The sequence below is a fragment of the Loxodonta africana genome, chromosome 10, assembly GCF_030014295.1.
Source record: "Loxodonta africana isolate mLoxAfr1 chromosome 10, mLoxAfr1.hap2, whole genome shotgun sequence".
NCBI lineage: Eukaryota > Metazoa > Chordata > Mammalia > Proboscidea > Elephantidae > Loxodonta > Loxodonta africana.
The window spans coordinates 81,568,875-81,590,458 of record NC_087351.1 but is presented as its reverse complement, the minus strand read 5'-3'; the positions used below and the strand labels follow the sequence as shown (position 1 = coordinate 81,590,458).

General features: G+C 50.0%; 1 protein-coding gene across 1 annotated transcript in view; it reads right to left on the bottom strand.

Moving 5' to 3' along the window:
- The window catches only part of PLEKHD1 (pleckstrin homology and coiled-coil domain containing D1), a 39,613-nt gene that overhangs the window by 15,859 nt on the left and 2,170 nt on the right, over positions 1-21,584 (bottom strand). The window contains exons 2-5 of the mRNA XM_003408735.4: positions 2,043-2,136; positions 1,614-1,703; positions 1,377-1,453; positions 426-517 (exon numbers count right to left, since the gene is read on the bottom strand). Of these exons, the coding sequence (XP_003408783.1) occupies positions 426-517; positions 1,377-1,453; positions 1,614-1,703; positions 2,043-2,136 (353 nt within the window). The remainder of the gene's footprint in view (positions 1-425; positions 518-1,376; positions 1,454-1,613; positions 1,704-2,042; positions 2,137-21,584) is intronic.

Genomic DNA, 21,584 nt, shown 5'->3' with positions numbered 1-21,584 from the left:
CCTGAATGTCCAGGGCAGGACAACAGCATCAACTCCATTTATGAAGCCCTTACCACGTGCCAGACACAAGTGCCTACACTCATTTTCTCATTTCATCTAACCGCCCTAATCCCCACACCACCTCTCAAAGGTAGGGACTATTTTTATCTCCATTTTAAGCATGAGGAAATGGAGGCTCAGAGAGGCTGAGCTACCTAAAGACACACAGCTAACAGACAAGTGACAAAGCTGGATCCAGAATTCAGGCTCTTAACCGCCAAAAACAAACCAAAACCTGTTGCCACCAACTCGGCCGCCAACTCGTGGCAACCCCATGTGTTACAGAGTAAAACTGCTCCATAGGGTTTTCTTGGCTATAATCTTTATGGAAGCAGTTTGCTAAGTCTTTCTTCCACCACAGTTTCCAGTCCACCCCTCCAGCCAACCTAAATACTCTTGCTTTTCCTTGGCCAACTGCAGGCCCTGGGCCTCCAGGCTTTTGATCATGGCTTCTCCTAGCTGGGCATTCTTCCAGGTCCTGGGGAGGGAGGGCAGATGGGAAAGAGGAGAGAAGAGGAAGAAACACAACATCATTAGAACAGAAGGGGAGAGGAAAAAGAGAATGTGCATGTTTTTACTTGTCTATCCTTTCTCCTCCAGAATCCCGGCTTGAGCTCTTCCTGGCACCCAGGGCTCTGGGCACACCATTAGCATTGATGCATTACAGTAACTGGAGGCCAGCCTGAGCTGCAAAGTGGGCCACTGGTGGCCGGGCCAACAGCACTCTCAGAGAAGGGACGAGATTGCTTCCTGGGCTGCTCTCTACACCACTGAATGCCCACCACCCAGCCCAAGGCCTGGCACGGACACACTCAATGTTATGGGTTGAACTAAAAGCACATCCCAGCTTGAACAGGCAGGTGCCAGGGCACGGGGTCATGTGCAAATGGACTGTGCTGGGCTTGGGTTTCTGTGATCTGGACCCTGATTTACAAGCTGCAGCTCCAGTCTTTAGTAAGATTAATTATGGGACTAGGGAGGTGAGGTGAGTACGGAGAGGTGGCCAAATGCAAGGAGTGATGCTGGATTGGCTCCCAAGAGTTGGAGACAAAATGGTGGCGCATCTGCCACCTGTGACTCTAGACAAACAGTGGCTTTCAGTGCTCACGTAGAAGACCCCTCATAGATTCGCTGGAACTGCCTGTCTCCTCTTACCCATCCTTGCCCATGCCCTGTCCCCAAGGAGGGCCAGAAAGCTCCCTCCCTACCTTGCCCTCTGCTGGGGACCTCAGTGCCCCCCGGATCCCAGCAGAGAGGAAGGGAGCCTGGGTGTGGCCCAGCCCGTACCCCTTCCCCTCTGGGCCCCCGGGCTGCCCCTGCTTCCTGAGAGCACTTACACCTTCCCGGACTCCTGCAGCATCTCCAACCACTGGGTCTGCTCAAACTCGGACTCGGCAGCCAGCACGATGTTCCCCTGGCAGGAAGAGGAGCCACAGGGCCTGGGGCGATGGAGGCTGTGCCCGCAGCTCTGCTCTCCTACCCCCACCCCACAGACCTAGGGCAGGCCTCAGGCATGGTCACCCTAGGAAACCTGGGGGTCTGGGGAAGGTAGGTGAGGAGGGAGCTTTACTCACATGGAAGTCCTGGTGGGAGATCTTCATGGCATAGGGCATGCTGGGCTCTTCCTTGGCCTCTACCAGGCAGCCCCCCAGAGGGATGACACCCTGAGGAAGAACGAAAAGAGGCAGCCCTGGCCCCATCCACCTCAGGGCACTCAGTGTCCCTGGGGGCCTCAGCTAAAGCCAGGTCCTGCCAAGGGCCTCAGGTTGGAAGTTAGACCCTGGGCCACCAGACAGAGGCCAGTTGACTCCCAGAGAGGGGGTATGGCTTTGAGGCACAGCAGGGTGGGGGCCCAACCCAGAAGGGAGACACGGGGTCTCTCTCCTCCAGAAGAATTTGCTTGTCAGACTCTGCTAAGCCAGAGCAAGACCACAGACAGTCCCCATCCCCCACTCCCCCCACTGGGCCCTCCCCAGTTGTGGCCCCAGAAGAGGCTGCCTCACCTTAGGATGTATATTGAAGTATTTATTGGTTTCAAAGCTCTTTTTTTCACTCTCAGAGTAGTAAAGCAGAAAGCTCTCTTTGATGATGAAAAACCTATAGTAGGGGGTAGAGAAGAAGGAGCATTCAGGAGAGAAGGGGTGAGGCTTCTCAGGACAACACTCATCCTTGGGGGCCTTGGACTCACATGGGAAGCCCCTGTGGATGCCATCCTCACCAACTCAAGTTCCACATCTGGGCAAAGGCCTCAGCTGGCCAGCTGCCCTCCCCTACAGGCTGCCTGACTCTCAGACCAGTAGGCAGCTGAAGTGGGAGACCCATGGCTGGCTTCTGGGCCTGGTTGCTCCCATGGCCTCTGAACCAGCAGCCTTAGCAGGGCATCCTTAGCCCTTCCCCTCTGGTACCTTCAGCTCCTTGAGCCAACACCTTCAGTCACTTATGGTCTGCCCCAAGATGGGAAGGAGGGAAAGAAGACTTGGGATTCCAAGACGGGTTTGGCAAGTAATGGTGAAGGCTGACAATCAAATGGAATCAGGATGCCAGGCTGGTGAGAGCAGGCATTCTACATGGTGACACCTGCATGCCCATTTGTCTCAGATAACTCCACAGCCTTCTGGGACTCAGGTCTGACTTAGGATTTCTGTAAACTGGTGCTTTCTGGCTGTTGGAGAGGCGAAGTACTTGATGCCAGTGTATGGCGCACTTGTAAGACAGGGAGCAAAGGCCCTGAGATCAGAGGATCCCTGTTTGAGAAATAGCGAAGAGACTGCTGTGGTTAGAGGAGAAGCAAGTAAAAGAGAAATAGGCTATACTATCAGGGAGGTAACAGGAGATTGAGTGTGGAACCTAGAGACTTAGTAAGACAGAGAACAGAGGGGCCCCCAAATCTGCAAACAAGGTAATAAGAAATGGGCCAGGGCTCAGAAACAAAGCCATTCCCCAGAACAATGGGGTAGGGTATCTAAAAATAGCCCACAAAATTTTTTAAAGTTGCCTTTTAGAAGCAGCTGGAGACCAGGCCCAGGGACATGCACAGAATATCCACCTGTGACGGCTGTGTGACCTTCCATCAGGAGCAGTGAGGCGCTACAGCCCCAGCTAGGGAATGAAACCCGGGGAGCGAGAGGCTGTGCAGGTGTGACACACAATGATAAGTGCTGCTACGAATTCCAGAGGCCTCCAGGACAGGAGCCATCTTGGAAAGCTGCTGCATGCGTACCTTAGTTAACATATCACCACCTGTGTCTATGAATAAACATGAATCTTTTCCTGCCCAAGAACTTTTAAAAACTCAGGCCCCTCTCTTAAACGCTAGCAAGCAGCCATCTAAGATGCATCAATTGGTCTCAACCCACCTGGATCAAAGGAGAATGAAGAACACCAAGGACATAAGGTGATTATTAGCCCAAGAGACAGAAAGGGCCACATGAACCAGTGACTACATCATCCTGAGACCAGAAGAACTAGATGGTGCCCGGCTACAACCGATGACTGCCCTGACAGGGAACACAGTAGAGAACCCCTGAGGGAGCAGGAGAGCAGTGGGATGCAGACCCCAAATTCTCATAAGACCAGACTTAATGGTCTGACTGAGACTAGAAGGACCCCAGTGGTCATGGCCCCCAGACCTTCTGTTTCCCCAGGACAGGAACCATTCCCGAAGCCAACTCTTCAGACAGGGATTGGACTGGACAATGGGTTGGAGAGGGATGCTGGTGAGGAGTGAGCTTCTTAGATCAGGTGGACACTTGAGACTGTGTTGGCATCTCCTGCCTGGAGGGGAGATGAGAGGGTGGAGGGAGTTAGAAGCTGGCAAAAAGGACATGAAAAGAGAGAGTGGAGGGAGAGAGCGGGCTGTCTCATTAGGGGGAGAGGAATTGGGAGTGTGTAGCAACGGGTATATGGGTTTTTGTGTGAGAGGCTGACTTGATTTGTAAACTTTCACTTGAAGCACAATAAAAATTATTAAAAAAAAAAACAAACTCAGGCACCACTTTTGTTCTGTGAGATGAGGGTAAGCATTGCTCTAGGCCCTCCTCCTCTCCGCTTGCAAGCCTCTTCAATAAAGCTTTGCTTGTGTGGAAAACTACGTGCCTTACCTGCTCGTTCTTGACCAGTGAGAGGCAAGAACCTTATTCCAGTAACACTTGGACTCACCCTGGGAACTCTTTTAGGGCTAATGAGTGGGGCTGACTGCCACAAGACACCAAGTGTCCCCCAGGGGAAGACTGATCAGCCCTGCAACTCAGGGACACATAGGGTGGCTGGCTCCTTCCTCCCAGGGCCCCTGCCAATGTCCCCGTTGTCATGATGGAATGTGAGCAGAATTTGGTGGAGGCTCTGAAAGTTATTGAGTGTGTGTGTGTGCACGCGCGCATGTGTGTGTGCCCTGCACACGTGCGCACTTGAGGTGGGAGTTGAAAGACATGGTGTACTGGAGCCAGCTTGATTGGGCTCTCGACGGCCGACAGTGACTCTCTTTCCCACTTTGCATTCAGCAACATCACATTGGTAGCTTGATATTGGCCATGGTGGGAATAATTACAACATGAAAGTGTTCGAATGCTACCAACAGTGCTTTGACCCCCAGAGTTGGTTGTTAAACATTTACCAGCACACCACTGGTTGAAAGCGCACTCTTGTGAAGGGCTAAAAAGTCATTGGTGGGCATGACAACACCAGTGAAGTTTCTCAAGGCTCTACCCGCCATGTGATTGCTCCTGAGGCTACAGCTGCTGTGGGGGAAGTCCCTGGGAATGCTGGCAGCTGACATTCCTCTCAGCAGCAGGGAAGTGAACCACAGCTTTGCCCTTGGGTCTAAGCCTCATATCAACCCATTCTCTTATTCCCACTGATCCTCTGCCCAGTCAGATAGTAAACGCAGCCCTGTGGACTCTGCTCAGTGGGCACACACTGCTAATGCCAACTCTTCTCCCAGGCCTTCCTGCCCCCAGTGGGGAAAGAGCAGACTGATAGTACCCACTACACAGCTGCAGCGACATGCTGGGCTCTCCAGTGCCACAGCCTGGCCCACCTTCTCAGCTTTTCTACCAGTTCTGCCCTTTGGCCTCTCTGCTTCAGGCAAACCATTGAGCTCACTAGGTTTTGCCCTATCCTGCAACATAGATTGTGTTGTTCTGCCTGGAATGGCCTCCCCTTGCTCTTCACCTGGCTGAACACTTCTCAGCTTTGGTGACCAGCCCAGTCCATGCTGATGTCCCAGCTCCTCCTGCACTTGCTCACTGGGCTGTGAGCTTGGCACTTAGCGCCCACTGCCATGCGCCATGTACTCACCTTAACCCGAGGGGATGCTAAGCTCCTGGAAGATGGTGGCCATGACCCCTCAGTTCAGTGGGTCTCGGTAGACATCCCCTGACTGTTCCAGGGGAACTTCAGAGAGTAGACAAAAGTATGAGCTTTGTCATCAGACAGACCTGCCATTTCCTATGAGAAGTCTTGGCAATTAACTTCACCTCTTTAAGCCTCACTTTCTTTACCTGTATGATGGGGATAACAACACCTACATTACCTGGCTGCTGTGAGGATCAGATGAGATTGTGACTCAAAATGCTCATCACTCTGCCAAGCAGGGCTTCAAGCCAGTTCATTCCAGTTTGAACCCCTGCTGATAATTTGCATTTCCACCCCAGATATACTCAATCAGAATCTGTAGTTCAACAAGATCCCCAGGTGATTCTTATGTATAACTTCCCGGCAACTTGTTAGAAATGCAACGACCAGGCCCGGTGGAGGGTGGTGGGGGCTGAGCGATGCATTCCCACAGTCTAAATATGCATCACCTGTAGGACCTTCCTGGCCAGAGGCACAGGGCTGCTTCTCAGGGCCTTCCTCCTCCCTCTTCAAGGGCTTCTGAAATACCTCCTTGTCCTTCTGCCACTCCGGAGCCCCTCCCCACTCAGGACAAAGTGCTGTGCCAGGGAGTTGGGCAGGAGGTGGGCAGACAATCATTAGACACATGGGAGGGGAGAGAGCAGGGGCTCTGGAGTCAGACAAGCCCCTCCCTCACAGGGCCAGCCTCAGGCAGGACCGTCTTGCCGAGCCACCCTTTCCTTCGCTGTAAAATGGGGGTGCAAGTGTCTCTCTTGGGACTGCTGAGAGGATTGATTTGTTGATTCAACAACAATTACTGAGTGTTGACACTTCGTGAGGTTGGCAACCAATGTCACAAAACAATATGTGCATTAATTATTTAATGAGGAACTAATTTGCTCTGTTAACCTTCACCTGAAGCACAATAAATAATAATTACTGAGCTTCCACTCTGTGCCAGGCACTGTTCTAGGTGCTGGGGACACCGCTGTGGACAAGAGACAAAAGTCTCTGTCTCCATAGAACTTACACTCAAGTGTGTGTAGTAGGGAGTTGTTAGTTGCCGGCGAGTCGATTCTGACTCATGGCGAGCCCATGTGTGCAGAGTAGAACTGCTCCACAGGGTTTTCAAGGCTGTGACCTTTCAGGGGCAGATCACCAGGCCTATCTTCCGAGGCGCTTCTGGGTAGGTTCAAACTGCCAACCTTTCAGCTAGTAGTCCAGAGTGCAACTGTTTGTATCACCCAGAGACTCCCATTTGGTGGGGAGGCAGACAGTAAATAAGAGAAATACATCATGTCCCAGGTACAGATAAATGCTATGGAGAAAAATAAAGCAGGGTAAGGGGGATTGGATGTGATAGGGGAAGGCGGAGGAAGCAGGATTCAACATTAAACAGGGTGGTCAGGGAGGGCTTTATTAAAGAGAGAGAAGATGTTCCAGGTAGAGGAGCCGCAGGTACAAAGGCAGGAAGTGTGCTTTGACGATGCCCGGTAAGGCTGCAGCAAGCGAGCCAGGCTGAGCAGGCGGCCAGGCATGAGGCCCTGTGGGCTATTGTAATCACGACAAAGATAAAGCTAACAATTACTTGGCACTTCCCACAAGCCCTGCCTTGTTTTAAGCAGCTCCCTTTGTTAATGCATTTAACACTCACAATTATCATCTGAGGCAGCTGCTCCCCTTGCAGGTGCAAAGCAGAGAGGGGATGTGACTCGCTGAAGTCGCACCGCCAGCTGATACAGGCTGGCTGTTTCTGTGCTCTGTAAGAGACAGCCGCTATAGGATTTTGAGTAGGAATGACATGATCCATCTCACACTGTAACAGGCCCATGCTGGCTGCTGTGTTGAGATGTTGGGGCAAAGGCAGACGGCTTGTTAGGGATTACTGCCACAACAGGGGACAAGATCAGGTGAATGAAGGCATGTAAAGTCCTCAGCTCTTGCTTGGCACATAACCAAAAAAAACCTGTTGCTGTCGAATCAATTCTGACTCATGGTGGACCCCATGTGTGCAGAGTAGAACTGCTCCATAGGGTTTTCTTGGCTGTAATCTTTATGGAAGCAGATCTCCAGGCCTTCCTTCTGTGGCACTTCTGTGTGAATTGGAACCGCCAACCTTTAGATTAGCAGTCGAATGCAAACTATTTGTGCCATCCAGGAATACCCAGGTGTCTCCAATTGTCACACACCTACTTCTCCTCTTGTTCTCTGAAGGAAGGCAGAAAGAGGGGCAAGGGAAGATGGATGGATGTCCAGGGCAGCCTTTGCTCCATGTCAGCCAGACTTCAGCTGGCTGAGGAGCCCCAGTGGGCTGCAGGGTCCATAGGCCATATATGCCAAGGCCAGCCCAGTTCCAGCTTGGTATGGGTGGGGTGGTGGAGGGAAGGGGAGGAGGAGGAAGACCACTCCCTGGCTAGCAGGGCTGTATATCACCCAATGAAGGGCGTGCTTGACAAGCATACTTCCAGGAGCCAAACACCAGCTGTGCTTATAAACCTGTCTCAGTGACAACTCCCTGCTCCAGCTGCAATTTCCTCCTTTCTCTCACCAGGTTGGGGGGAGGGGGCCAGGACCTGAATGCCCTGCAAAGGATACTTTCTCTCTCATCCCTTCCTACAAAGCCCCCTTACCTGCACCCTCCCAGACTCTCTCATTCTGACTGCAGACCAGGGGCCCCTTCCTCTGAGCCCTGCACGGTCTGGCTGGGCTGTGCAAGGGCTGGAGATAATCAAGTTTATTGAGTCGATTCCACGTGTCAGCTACTGTGCTAAGTGTTCTACATGTATCTGAATATTTGATCCCTGTAACAATGGGAGGGAGGGGAGTAGGGCTTTTTACTCCCATTTTACAGATGAGAAAACTGAGGCTTAGTAGTTAAGTAATGTGTACAAGGTCACAGGGCTAGGACAGAGATGGAGCTGGGATTGGAACCCTACTCCTACTCATCCCACCACACTGCCAAAGCAGTGTTTCCTCCTTCCTGCTGGCACCAAGGCAGGAAAGAGATGGCCAGAGGCTATGGGTATAAGGGCTGAGGTGGCTAGGGTTAGAGCTCTGCCACTCAGCAGCTGTGTAGCCAGGGGAAGTTACCTAATATCTCTAAGCTCAGGTCCCTCATCTGTAACTTGAAGATAATAGTATCTTTTTATATCTCATAGGGTTGTTGGGATGAGTAAATAACAGTGAAACCTGTAAGATCTGGAACTTGATGGGACTGCCTTGTTTTCCGCCTTTGACAGGGTACAGCCTTACCACTTTTCTATCACTTGTTTATGTGAAAAATATTTGCGTTTTTCTTCTCTTACAGGTTTCCATCTTACACAGGTCCCGGCTTTTGCAAGTTTTACTGTAGTTTGTTCACGTAAACCACCACCCGTCTGTCAGTTTGTTGTACTGTGGTAGCTTGCATGTTGCTGTGATGCTGGAAGCTCTACGTTATGGATTGAATTTGAATTGTATCCCCCAAGATACGTGTTGTAAATCCTAACCTCTATGCCTGTGGTTATAATCCCATTTGGGAATGGGTTGTCCTTGTTATGTTAATAAGGCAGGATTAATGTAGGGTGTGTCTTGAGTCAATCTTTTTTGAGATATAAAAGAGATTAAACAGGCAAGTGAGCAAGCAGAGATGGGGGAGGACTGCTGTCAAGCCACATGGAGATCTCCAAGGAACCAGGAAACAAGCTGAAGATACAAGGGCCTTCCTCCAGAGCTGACAGAAAGAGTAAGTCTTCCTCTAGAGTCAGCACGCTGAGTTCAGACTTCTAGCTTCCAAACTGTGAAAGGATAAATTTTTGTTTGTTAAAGCCACCCACTTGTGGTATTTCTGTTATAGCAGCATGCATTGGTCATCGAATGCTGCTATAACAGAAATACCACAAGTGGATGGCTTTAACAAAGAGAAGTTTATTTTCTCACAGTCCAGTAGTCTAGAAGTCTGAATTCAGGGTGCCAGCTCCAGGGGAAGGCTTTCTCTGTCGGCTCTGGAGGGAGGTCCTTGTGATGCATCAGTCTTCCCTTGGTCTGGAGCATCTCAGGTCAGGAACCTCAGGTCCAAAGGACATGCTCTGCTCCCAGCACTGCTTTCTTGGAGGTATGAGGTTCCCCCCACCCCCCACCCCGCGCTTTCCCTTTCCTTTTAATCTCTTGTAAGATAAAAGGTGGTGCAAGCCATACTCCAGGGAAACTCCCTCTACATTGGATCAGGGATGTGACCTTAGTAAGGGTGTTAGTGTTACAACCCCACCCTAATCCTCTTTAACATAAAATTACAATCACAAAATGGAGGACAACCACACAATACTGGGAATCAGGGCCTAACCAAGTTGATACACGTTGTGGAGGGACACAATTCAATCCATGACATTCTATTCTTTGGCCCCCAAAATTCATGTCCTTGCCACATGTAAAACATGTTCACCCTATCATATCATAGCAAAAGTCTTAAATCAGCTCCAAGTTCCAAATCCAAAAATTCCTCTTCATCTGTGAAATCTAGAATCTGCTTCCAAAGTACAATGGTAGAACAGGCAGGCACAAGCTAGACATTTCCATCACAAATGGGAGAAAATGGAGGGAAAGAAGGCATCACAGGCACTAAGCAAGTTGGCAGAACATGTTACATTAGCCCTCAAGGCTTGAAAATAATTCTTTGTTCTCTGAAACCATTCAGAAAATGGCCCTGCCCGCCAGACTCTAGGTATTGGCCATACTCTCCAGATTCTTAGTAGAGGCCCCTTAGCTCTGGCCTTCAGCTCCGCCTTCCAGGCCCCTGGCTCGGCAACTCTGCTTTAGGTGCACCATTCTCCAAGTCCATATGAGCGGTGACTCCTCACTTAGAAACACCGGAGGTCATGGCTTCACCCTTTGAAACCCCAGAGATTGTAGCCATACCTTTTGAGACTGAGGAAGCTCGGCTTTCTGTTCCCTGTCCTTCAGCTTCTGCTTCCTGGTTCCTTGGCCTCTTGGCCCTCGGGCCTCAAGCTCACATCTGCCCTGCTGGGGCAAGTGTTCCAAAGCTCTGTAGCTCTACCAATAACTGCCTGGGGGCACCCCACTCCACAAGTAAACTCTGGCCAGAAGGCACTCAACTCTCTTGCTCCCTGGGTCTGCAAGCCTAGCTCCACCGATAAGTGCCCCAAGGCACCCCACTCTGCCAGGAAGCCTCCGTTCTCTCGCTCTGTGGTTCAGCTTCAGCGTCGTCAGGCACTGGTCTCCTGGGTCTGCTGCTGCCCTGCTGTTTCTCACCATCTGGACCTTCTCCGGTGTTAACAGTTCTCCTCACTTCCTTCTGAGTCTTCTATCCATTCACAGCTGGAAAACCACTTCCACATTTTAGGTATCTGTTAGAGCAGCACCCTACTCTCTTGGTACCAAATTCTGTCGTGGTCTTCTAGTGCTGCTATAACAGAAATATCACCAGTGGGTGGCTTTAACAAAGAGTTTATTTCCTCACAGTAAAGTAGGCTAAAAGTCCAAATTGAGGACATCAGCTTCAGGGGAAGGCTTTCTCTCTCTGTCGGTCTTCTCATCAGTCTTTGCCTGGACTTGGAGCTTCTCTATGCAGGGAACCTCTCTGCACGTGGACCCCAGGTCCAAATGACACACTCTGCTCCTGGCACTGCTTTCTTGGTGGTATGAGGTCCCCCACTCTCTGCTTGCCTCCCTTTCATCTCTTGTAAGGTAAAATGTAGAGCAGGCTACACCCCAGGGAAACTCCCTTTACATTGGATCAGGGATGTGACCTGAGCAAGGGTGTTACATCTCACCCTAATCCTCTTTAATCACAGGCAGAGGTTATGATTTATAACACACAGGAAAATCACAAAATGGAGGACAGCCACGCAATACTGGGAATCATGGCCTAACCAAGTTGACACATATTTTGAGGGGACACAATTTAATCCATGACACAGCACTATGCTATTGGTATTTCAAATACCAGGAGGGTCACCCAAAGTGGACAGCTTCCAGACTAAGATGGACTAAGAAGAAAGGCCTAGCAATCTACTGAAAATTAGTCAATGGAAACCTTATGGATCACAACAGAGTACTGTTCATCTTGCTTGCTTTGGACATGGTATTAGGAGGGATCAATCACTGAAGGAAGAAATCATGTTTGGTGAAGCAGAAGGGCATCAAGGTGACCCTCTATGGTGCGATTACTTACCTTTTTTTGTGGCCTTTCTAGCTATGGTGTTGTAACTCCCACCCAGGTGATTGGGCAGGACTGTGTGATAATTGCGGCCCACCAAGGGGATTGGTCAATTTTGTCTTAAAAGAGAGCCAATTCCAGAGCAGAGAGAAAAGCCCTCCACCACCAAGGAAGGAGAGACCAGCAGGAGAGACCTAGCAGCAGGAAACGGTGCAGTGGGCTTCCTGGCCCCCAGAAAGAGAAAGCTGAGCGCCTTTGTCCAGAGACTGACGGCCAGGGAGAGGCGAGCCTGTGAGCACGGATGGGAAGAGGCAGTCCTGATGGAAGAATTATATCCTGTGTTCCTGAGCCTGAATTATAACTGTTACTTCCCTAGTAAACTCCATAATCGTATGGTCTGTGAGTTCTGTGCGGCCATTGTAATGAATTATCAAATCCAACAGAGTGTTGTGGGAGTGACAGTTGGTGTCAGAATTAGCAAAGATGGCAGAGAAAGGAGGCATGTCTGACCTCCGCCTCATAAAAATCAACCTTAGGCTATTGATCTTGATTCTCCTTCCTCCTTATGAAGTTAGAGAGGGTCAGGCACTGCCCCGAAGCGGGTTTTATACCCTTGGAGACATGAATTGGCACAACAGCTACAATGATGGCCATCATGTGAATAATGCAGGACCAGGCAACAGTTCATTCTGTTGTACATAAGGTCACCAGGAGTCAGGGTTGACTTGATGGCATCTGTCTACCTACCTACCTGCCTGTCTACCTATGTATGTGTGTATGTACGTATGTACGTATCTATCTATACACATAGACTTACAGCACTGTCTGACACATGGTAAACATTCAGTAAACGTTTGATGTTACTATTATTGATGTTGTTAGGCTCAGTGTCTGCTGCAGCCTCCCTGACCTCCTTTCCCTTTTGTGCTCACAGGAGGCTCTTGGCTCCACCCCAGCTGGCCAGCTCCCTGTCCTCCAAACAAATGGCAGGTTCCTGCATCTGCCCTCCCTCCTGTCTGAAGCCCATCCCTCTTTCCAGGCTTAGCTTCATTCCTGCGAGAAGCTTTGTCTAACAGCCCTAGCCCTTAGGACCCTCCTCATCTGTCCCATTTGGTGAAGGCAGGAGAGTGTGTATGAGGTAAAGGGACTCTGGTTTTAAAGAACAGTGTTTGTGCCTCTAGATTAAGGAGCATTTGCGAGGTGCCAAGACACACACTTTGCATTTTGTTGGCAAAATTTTTGCCATTGTTGGCAGATTCTATTGGTGTTATCTGATTTAAATCTCTCACAACAACTCTAAGAGGTGGAGGTATGGCTTTTTTTCTTTTTCACAGAAAAGGAAACCAAGGCATAGACAGATTAAGCAACTAGTAAGTGGCAGAGCTGGAAGCTGAACTCAGCTCTTTCTACTGACAGAGCCCATGTTCTTCTCTGCTGTGCTCTGATGCCTGGTTGTCCTCATCACTTTTGACCTGGGATTGTCCTTCTAGACTTTATCTCCATAAAGTGGCTGTAAGCTCCTGGTCAGCTCAGCTCAGAGCACTAATGAATCCCCTGGCACAGCCAGGTACTTTCTGCAGATGAGGGAGCCCCGGAAGTTTTCTAATGGGGCACTTGTGAGGTCAGACTGTAGTTTTAGATGTAGGAGTGTGGCCTTGTGGGGGGGCCACAGACAAGCAAAGGGGCAGATTAGTTATTGGGGGATAAAAATCAGCAGGGCCTGTTGAATAATTACACAAAGGCAGGGTGAAGGAGATAAATTTGGGGTGACACAATGACCAGGACTCCAGCTTGGGTGACAAGGTGGACACAGGTGCCACCCGCTGAGCTAGGGAATCCAGGAAAGGTTTTCCTGAGCTTTGCACCCAGCTTGTTCTACCTTCCTTGATGCTCTGAATGCAACAAGGGCTCAGCTACAGCTTAATTTTCAATACTGACCTCTCAACAAATCCTGCTGGAGCAGAGGAAGAATGCTACTTGGACCCACAGGTACCTTCTAGGGGGTCCTGTTAAAGAAAGGCCTGTCCACTCTGCTGACTCTTTCTGTGTCTGGAGATGCAAAGGCTGGGTCTAGGAAAGGGTTAGAAAGGGCTTTGTATCACAGTGAAAGAAATCTGGAGTTCCAGGGAAATTCTGGAGGCCAGTGTGGAGGAGGAGTGATAGGAGGGGGCAGAAGAGAGAGCATCAGGGAAAATGTAAGAGTCTGGCAACACACAGTACAGGGGACGTCAGCACAACTGGACTAAACCAAAAGCTAAGAAGTTCTCTGAACACAACCAAACACTCTGAGGGACAGGGTGTCTGGGACAGGGGTCTGGGGACCACAGTTTCAGGGGAAATCTAGGTCAAGTGGCATAACAAAGTATATTAAGGAAATGTTCTGCATCCCACTTCAGCAAGTGGTGTCTGGGGTCTTAAAAGCTTGCAAGTGGCCACCTAAAATGCATCAGTTGGTCCGAAACCATCTGGAGCATAGGAGAATGAAGAACACCAAAGACACAAGGAAAATATTAGCCCAGGAAGCAAAAGGGAGACATAAACCAAAGACTCATCAGCCTGAGACCAGAACTAGATGGTGCCCGGCTACCACCAATGAGCACCCTGACGGGGAACACAACAGAGAGTCCCTTACGGAGTGGGAGAAAAGTGTGGAGCAGAGCTCAAATTGATGTAAAAAGACCAGACTTAATGGTCTGACTGAGGCTGGAGGAAACCCTGAAGCCAGGGCTCCCAGATGCTCTTTTAACACAACCATTCCCAAAGCCCACTCATCAGACAAAGATTAGACTGGACTATAAAACATAAAATAATGCTCATGAAGAGTGTACTTCTTAGTTCAAGCAAATACATGAGACCAAATGGGCGGCTCCTGTCTGGAGGCAGGATAAAAATGCAGGAAGGGACAGGAGCTGGTTGGAGGACACGGGGAAACCCGGGGTGGAAAGGGGGAGTGTGCTGTCACATTATAGGGATTGCAACTACTGTCACATAACAATATGTGTATAAATTTCTGTATGAGAAATTAACTTGAGCTGTAAACTTTCACCTAAAGCAGAATTAAAAAAAAAAAAAAAAGTAAGAGTCCGGGTCGTACAGGGTCAAGAGGCCATGGTGAACCATCCCATCCCTGGTATCAAGGTGTGCACGCTGGACAGCAGATCAATCCATAAACCAAGAAAGCAAGAATTGAGTCTTTTAGGGATTAGCAGAAACCCTGGCTCAGGTTTTAGACTTCCTTGGATACAGGATAGGAGACCTGGTGGAGCAGTGGCTAAGAGCTCGGCTGCTAACCAAAAAGTTGGCAGTTCGAATCCACCAGCCACTCCTTGGAAACCCTATGGGGCAGTTCTACTCTGTCCTATAGGACTGCTATGAGTTGGAATCGACCGGACAGCAATGGGTTTGGTTTGGTTTGGTTTGGTTTGGTTTGGTTTGGTTTGGTTTGGATGCAGGATTAGGCCTTGGGCCAATCTTATCTCCCTCTCAAGGCGGCAGGGAATTACATGTAGGTTACGTTTTACAGGCAGCCTGGCAGCCCCCTCTTCCCCAGGGATAAACTTCGAGAATAAGACAAGCACCCAGGAGGTTCACGGGGCCTCCACACCCACTCTCCCTTACCCCTGAGCCCTCAGACACTGAGAACGGGTGTGTGTGGGCGGGGAGGGGGGTGGAGACTAAAAAACTGGAGCCAGGGAGGACAGATTTCTTAAGTGTCCTTTTCAGAAGCGGAAGAAGGAAGGCAGAAACAACATAGCCCTGAGTGTGTCCCTTTTTGCCATTCCAGGTGGCCTGGTGTACTCAGGGAATGCTCACTTGCTGTGCTTCCTGTCTTCATCAGGCTTGAGGAGGAAGGACAGCAAGAATCCAGAGAATTTCACAGGACATGAGCCACAACACGTTAGAGTTCATCGCGGGACCATCATGTCCAAAAGCAAAACCAAACCCGTTGCCATGGAGTAGATGCTGACTCCTAGCAACCCTATAGGACAGGGTAGAACTGCCTCATAGCGTTTGCAAGGCTGCGATCTTTACAGAAGTAGGCTGCCACATCTTTCTTCCGCAGAGCGGCTGGTGGGTTCAAACTGCTGACCTTTCAGTTAGCAGCCAAGCACTTAACCACTGTGCCACCTGGGCTCCCAAAGGTTCATAAGCTTTTAGCAGGATTCTCTGAACAATATCGTAAGAGCAAGCTTAATATGTAAAACAGAGAATAGTGCAGAGGCGCTGACTGAGTGGGAGGGTAGCCTTGGAGCACCACCATCTGCTCTCCACTCTCTTGTGGTGGCCTCAAGGTGCCTCTAGAGTCATCTGTGGGCCACAGTTTAAAAACCACAGATTCGCAGATGAAGCACTGCAGGCCAGAGAGGGGACAATTCAGAGCTCCTATCTCTCAGCCCGACTTCACTTTCTACCATACCCACAGCTTCTGACAGAATAAATTGCATCATTCTTTTCAAGTCCTGGACATAAGGAGGTTGTCCCTTGGTGGTGCAAATGGCTAAGCCCTTGACTACTAACCAAAAGGTTGGTGGTTCACACAGAGGTGCCTTAGGAGAAAGGCCTAGAGATCTGCTTCCAAGAGGTCACTGCCTTGAAAACCTTACAAAGCACAGTTCTACTCCGAAGCATGTGGGATGCCAAGAGCTGGAATCAACTTGACAATTGGTTTTCTTGTTTTAGTTGGACATAAGGAAGCTGAACTGCCTGCAGGTGTTTCTGCTTGAGGTCGGCCCAATGCAGGTGAGACTTACTTTCAAACAGGACATCAACAGCCTGCTAAGAACAGCTCCTTTGCACAATTAACTTAACTTTGGCAGGCCTGATTGGGGCAGAATCATCACATGAGCCCAGTGAAGCCTGAAATAATGAGTGTTGTTTTATTTTATGTGATCCAGAAATTGTGCCCATCTCCCTAACCAAAGGGCTCATTGTAGCTTCAGGAAGGGCTGGGGGTGATGGACAGACTGACAATCTGGGGAGATCCAGACCAGGTACTTCTCCTGGCTTTGTGCCCTAGTGCTCCTGCAGTGGGCTTGGAAGAACAACAGCTCTGGAGCAAGAAGGTGGAGCCACAGTGAAAAATATTACACCATCTTCAGTAAGGTGGTCATTACTTTATTTTCTGGGGGCAGTGACACTGGCCCCCAAATTCTTCCCCTTCATCAATGCTGAGAGAGCCTTCCTGCTTCATCACCCCGTTTTGGATTGAATTGTGTCCCCCCCAAAAGGTGTTGAAGTCCTAATCTCTGTACCTGTGAATGTGACATCGGGTCTTTGAAGATGTTCTCAGTTAAATTAGCATGAGGTCATACTGGAGGAGTGTGGGCCCTAGTCCCATCTGAGTGGTGTCCTTAACAAAGAGAAGAGACACAGATAGGGAAGGGAGCCATGTGAGGGTGGAGTTATGCTGCAGCTGCAAGGTAAGGAACACCTGGGGCTGCCAGGAAAGATAAGAAAGGATCTTCCCCCAGACCTTTGGAGAAAACATGGCCCTGCTGACACCCTGAATTCAGACGTCTAGCCTCCAGAACAAGGAGCCCTGGGAGCACAATGATTAAGTGTTCGACTGCTAACCTAAAGGTGGGCAGTTTGAACCCACCAGCCGCTTTGTGGGAGAAAGGACCTGGTGATCTGCTCCATAAAGATTACAGCCTAGGAAACCCTATGAGGCAGTTCTGCTCTGTCCCATAGGTCACTATGAGTCAGAATCGACTCGAGTCTTAGCCCTCAAAGCTTTGCCAATAATTCTCTGTTCTCTGAGATCATTTATAACAATGGCCTGCCCTCCAGACTCTAGGTATTGGCCACACTCTTTTGGATTCTGAGTGGAGGCTCCTTGACTCTGGGCTTCAGCTCTGCCTTCCAGGCAACTCATTCCCTCAGCATTAGATGTACCGTTCTCCTAGTCCATCTGAATGGTGACTCCACACTTAGAAACACCAGAGGCCATGGCATCACGCTTTGAAACCTCCTGTGTTCCTTGTCTCTTCAGCTTTTGCTTCTTGGTTCCTGGGCCTCTTGGCCCTCAGGCCTCACACCCACATCTGCCCTGCTGGGGCCAGTGTTCCAAAGTTCTGTAGCTCTAATGATTAGTGCCTGGAGGCACCCCACTCCACCAGTAAACTTCAGCTGGAAGGCATTCAGCTCTTTTGCTCCATGGGGTCGGCAAGCCAGCTCCACCAGTAAGTACCCAGAGGCACCCCACTCCACCAGGAAGCCTCTTGTGCAAAGGCACTCAGCTCTCTAGCTCCATGGGTCAGCTCCATTGCTGTCTGGCACTGGTCTCCTGGTTCTGCTGCTGCCAATTCTCTGCTGCTGCTTCTCACCATCTGTGCTGTCTCAGATGTTAACAGTCATCCTCACTTCCTTCTGAGCCCTCTATCCATTCACAGTTTGAAAACTGCTTCCACGTTTTAGGTATCTGTTAGAGCTGCACCCCACTCTTGGTACCAAATTCTGTCTTAGTCATCCAGTGTTGCTATAACAGAAATACCATAAGTGGATGGCTTTAACAAAGAGAAATTAATTTTCTCACAGTCTAGTAGGCTAGAAGTCCAAATTGAGGGTGTTAGCTCCAAGGGAAGGCTCTGTTGGCTCTGGAAGAAGGTCCTTGTTATCAATCTTCCCCTGGGCTAGGAGCTTCTCCACAGGGACTTTGGGTCCAAAGGATGTGCTCTGTTTCTGGTGCTCCTTTCTGGGTAGTATGAGGTCCCCACTTTCTTCTTGCTTCCCTGTCCTTTTATCTCTTGTAAGATAAAATTTGGTACAAGCCACACCCCAGGAAAACTCCCTTTACATTGGATCAGGGATGTGACCTTAGTAAGGGTCCCACCTTAATCCTCTTTAACATAATCTAATCTTGCCTCATTAACCACAGACAGAGATTAGGATTTACAACACATAGGAAAATTACAATCACAAAAGAGGACAACCACACAATACTGGGAATCATGGCCTAACCAAGTTGACACATATTTTGGGGGGACAAAATTCAATCCATGACAACTCGATGGCACCTAACAACAGCCTCCAGAACTGTGAGACAATAAATTTCTGTTGTTTAAGGCCACCCACTTTGTAGTGCTTTGTTATAGCAGCCCTAAGAGACTAAGACATTCCCAAAGCTTCCCCTACCCCTCAGCTCCCTCCTGGCACTGTCCCCACCCAGGCTGCCGCTATTTCAGAAGTCTGGAGAACACAGGTAGATTATTTTTCAAAGGGGGCCTCCAGCACTTCCCACAGCTGTAAAACAAGCAGAAATGCTACAGTTGTGTTTGTGGGGCAACTCACACAGCCAGCTGCGGGGAATGCTACACGGGCCAGAAACTGAGACCCAAACCCAGGGTCACTAGGGTGAGGCTACGCCCGGGGCTGTGGAGGTGACAAACTGGGCCCTTCTCCTCAACCCTTTGGGAAGGCTCAGTGTTGCAGTGAGCCAAAGTGGTGCTCAGAGCCAAAAAGCAAAACTCACAGTCCACAAGCCTCCTGTGGAAAGAAGGTCTCCCTGGCATTTTTCGGTATGGCGGCCAGCCGCACAGGTACTCTATCCACACCTGTGCAGGTACTTGTCCAATCATGTGGCTGAGATTTCAGAAATGTGGCTACTGTTTCCATGGCTCCCCTGGCACCCAGTGCGTACTGTGAATCTAAGCTCCCTGGGGCAGAGGGCTGCCCTTTCTGCAGCCCCAACATTTGCAAGAGTCAACTGCTTCCAGGCTGGTCTTTGATAAAGGCCCCACCAACCCCCTTGTATCTGGGGACAGAAGGCAAGAAGGAATATGAACGCCCCCCCGGTGCAGAAGGGCTTTGGCTGGGCCCTCCTCCTCAAGATGTTCAGAAGAGGATTGGGGGAGGGGCTGGAGAGCTGGAGGAAGTGTTAAACCCTGGGAAAGGGCAAGCCTGGCTACAGACCAGCCCCATCATGGTGCTGACACTGGCTGTGCTGAAATCCCTACTCCTTTCCTCCTTGTCTCTGAGCCACGCAGGTCTTCCCCAACACACTTGTCTCCACCGTTCACGGACTAAGCAAAGGGCAGAGTCATAAACCTTACATTCTAGACACTGCTCCTGGATCCTTTTACCTCTGCTGGTTAATGCTTTTGACAAATTCTCTTCCGTTTTTGTTGCCCTTAAGCTCAAGGGCATCTTTCCACCCCAGAAAAGCACAGAGTTGCTTCAGCAGTAGGGGAAGGACCATGGCCCTAGCCGGATCCTGAATAGAAGCGGTTTTACAGTACCCAGCTAGCCACAGCCGGTTCCATCCTGCCCATTCATTATTTATGCAGCACGGAGCCTTTTCAGGCCCCCTCCCCTTAGCTGCCCCAGACAGGGCATTGATTGCCCTAATGGCTAGGCTCTGCAGTGGTGGGCCGAGCTGCCCCCTCCCCAAGCCTTCCTGTGGCCACTAATTAGCTGAGGTTTAGAGACTCCACTTCACAAATGGGGAACTGGGGCCCGGAGGACCCTGCTGGGAAGCAAGAGCGAGTTGAGCTTAGCATCATGCCTTTCATACCCAAGAACCAATGGCTGGCTATGTCACTGACCCAAGGCTAGATAGTGTGTGTGTGTGTGTGTGTCTGTGTGTGTGTCTGTGTGTGTGTCTGTGTGTGTCTGTCTGTGTGTGTGTGTGTGTGTGTGTGATGTATTCCCAGAACTGCAAACATGCACAGAGGCCTAGGGCGGGCAGTCAGTTCCTTCCTGAGTCCCAGGGTAGGGAAAGTCTTTGCACAGTGGCAGCTCCAGAATTCCTATACAGGAAGGGCACAGAAGTGACAATCTCATTGGTGGGGGCTGGACCACTTGATCTGATGCTGCATTCGCAGAGCATACGTGCCGTTCTGACTTACGTTAGATGATTATTTGGGTGGTTCTGGGGGCTACTAACGAAGATTCTCGGGGTGAGGGTGAAAAGAGCTTTCCAAGCTTCCCTTGGCTCCACCACAGTGCTGGAAGCTTTTACCCGCTCCCCCCGCCCCCATACTTCCCAGATCTGGAATCACCTCTGGGTACAGAGGACAGGCTCCCACTCTACCTGTGGTGGCGAGGAGCAGCGCAGGGGCATATGCTGGGAGTCACAGGCCCCTAGCATTTACTAGGGACTCAATCAGGCGAAAACGCTTGGCAAGAGAAGTCTAGATAACAAGACCGAAACACAAAACCCAGGGACAGCAGCCAGACCCAATGAGGGAGGAGTGTGGGCTGCCTGGAGCAGCTGGGGAGAAGAGAGCTAGAGTGGTGGTGGGGGCATTCCTGCTGATGGTACTAGAATCTGGAAGCAACCTCTCCACCCCTACTTGGTGCCCTGGTAGAGACAAGGCTTCTTCTGGCCCTCTGGGACTGCAGTTCGACCAGCTCAACCCTGGAAGCCCCTCACACAATGCTCTATCTGCTGCTCCAGGTCTTCATTTAGGGGATCAGAAGTAACCCTAACTTTGGAGGGACTCAGGGAGCCTGTATCCCATTAAATCCTAGAGAGAGGCCTGGCAAAACTAACAAAAGTACATGAAACCAGTCCATGAACAACTGCCTCTGTTGCCATGAGATCAGGTGAACTGGAAGGTGCCTGGCTACCATTACTGAACATTTTAATCAAAGATTCTACAGAAGAATCTTGATCAAAAGGGGGAAAATGTAGAGAAGAATTTCAAATTCTCATAGATTCCAGCCTTTCTGGAGCCAGGGAGACTGGATGAACCCCTGAAACTATTGCCCTGACAATCTTCATACCTTATACCAAAAACATTCTCAGAGACACATCCAAACTCCCCAAGGACTGAATTACTGGGCTGAGGGCCTTGGGGACCATGGTCTCAGGGATTATCTAGCTCAACTGGCATAACATAGTTTATAAAGAAAATGTTCTACAGTCTATGTTGGTGAGTAGTGTCTGGGGTCTTAAAAGCCGGTGAGTGGCCATCTAATATACTCCACTGGTCTCACCCCTTTGGGAGCAAGGGAGAATGAAGAAAACGAAAAACATAGGGAAAGATTAATCCAAAGGACTAATAGACCATAACTACCTCAGCCTCTACCAGACTGAGTCCAGCACAACTAGATGGTG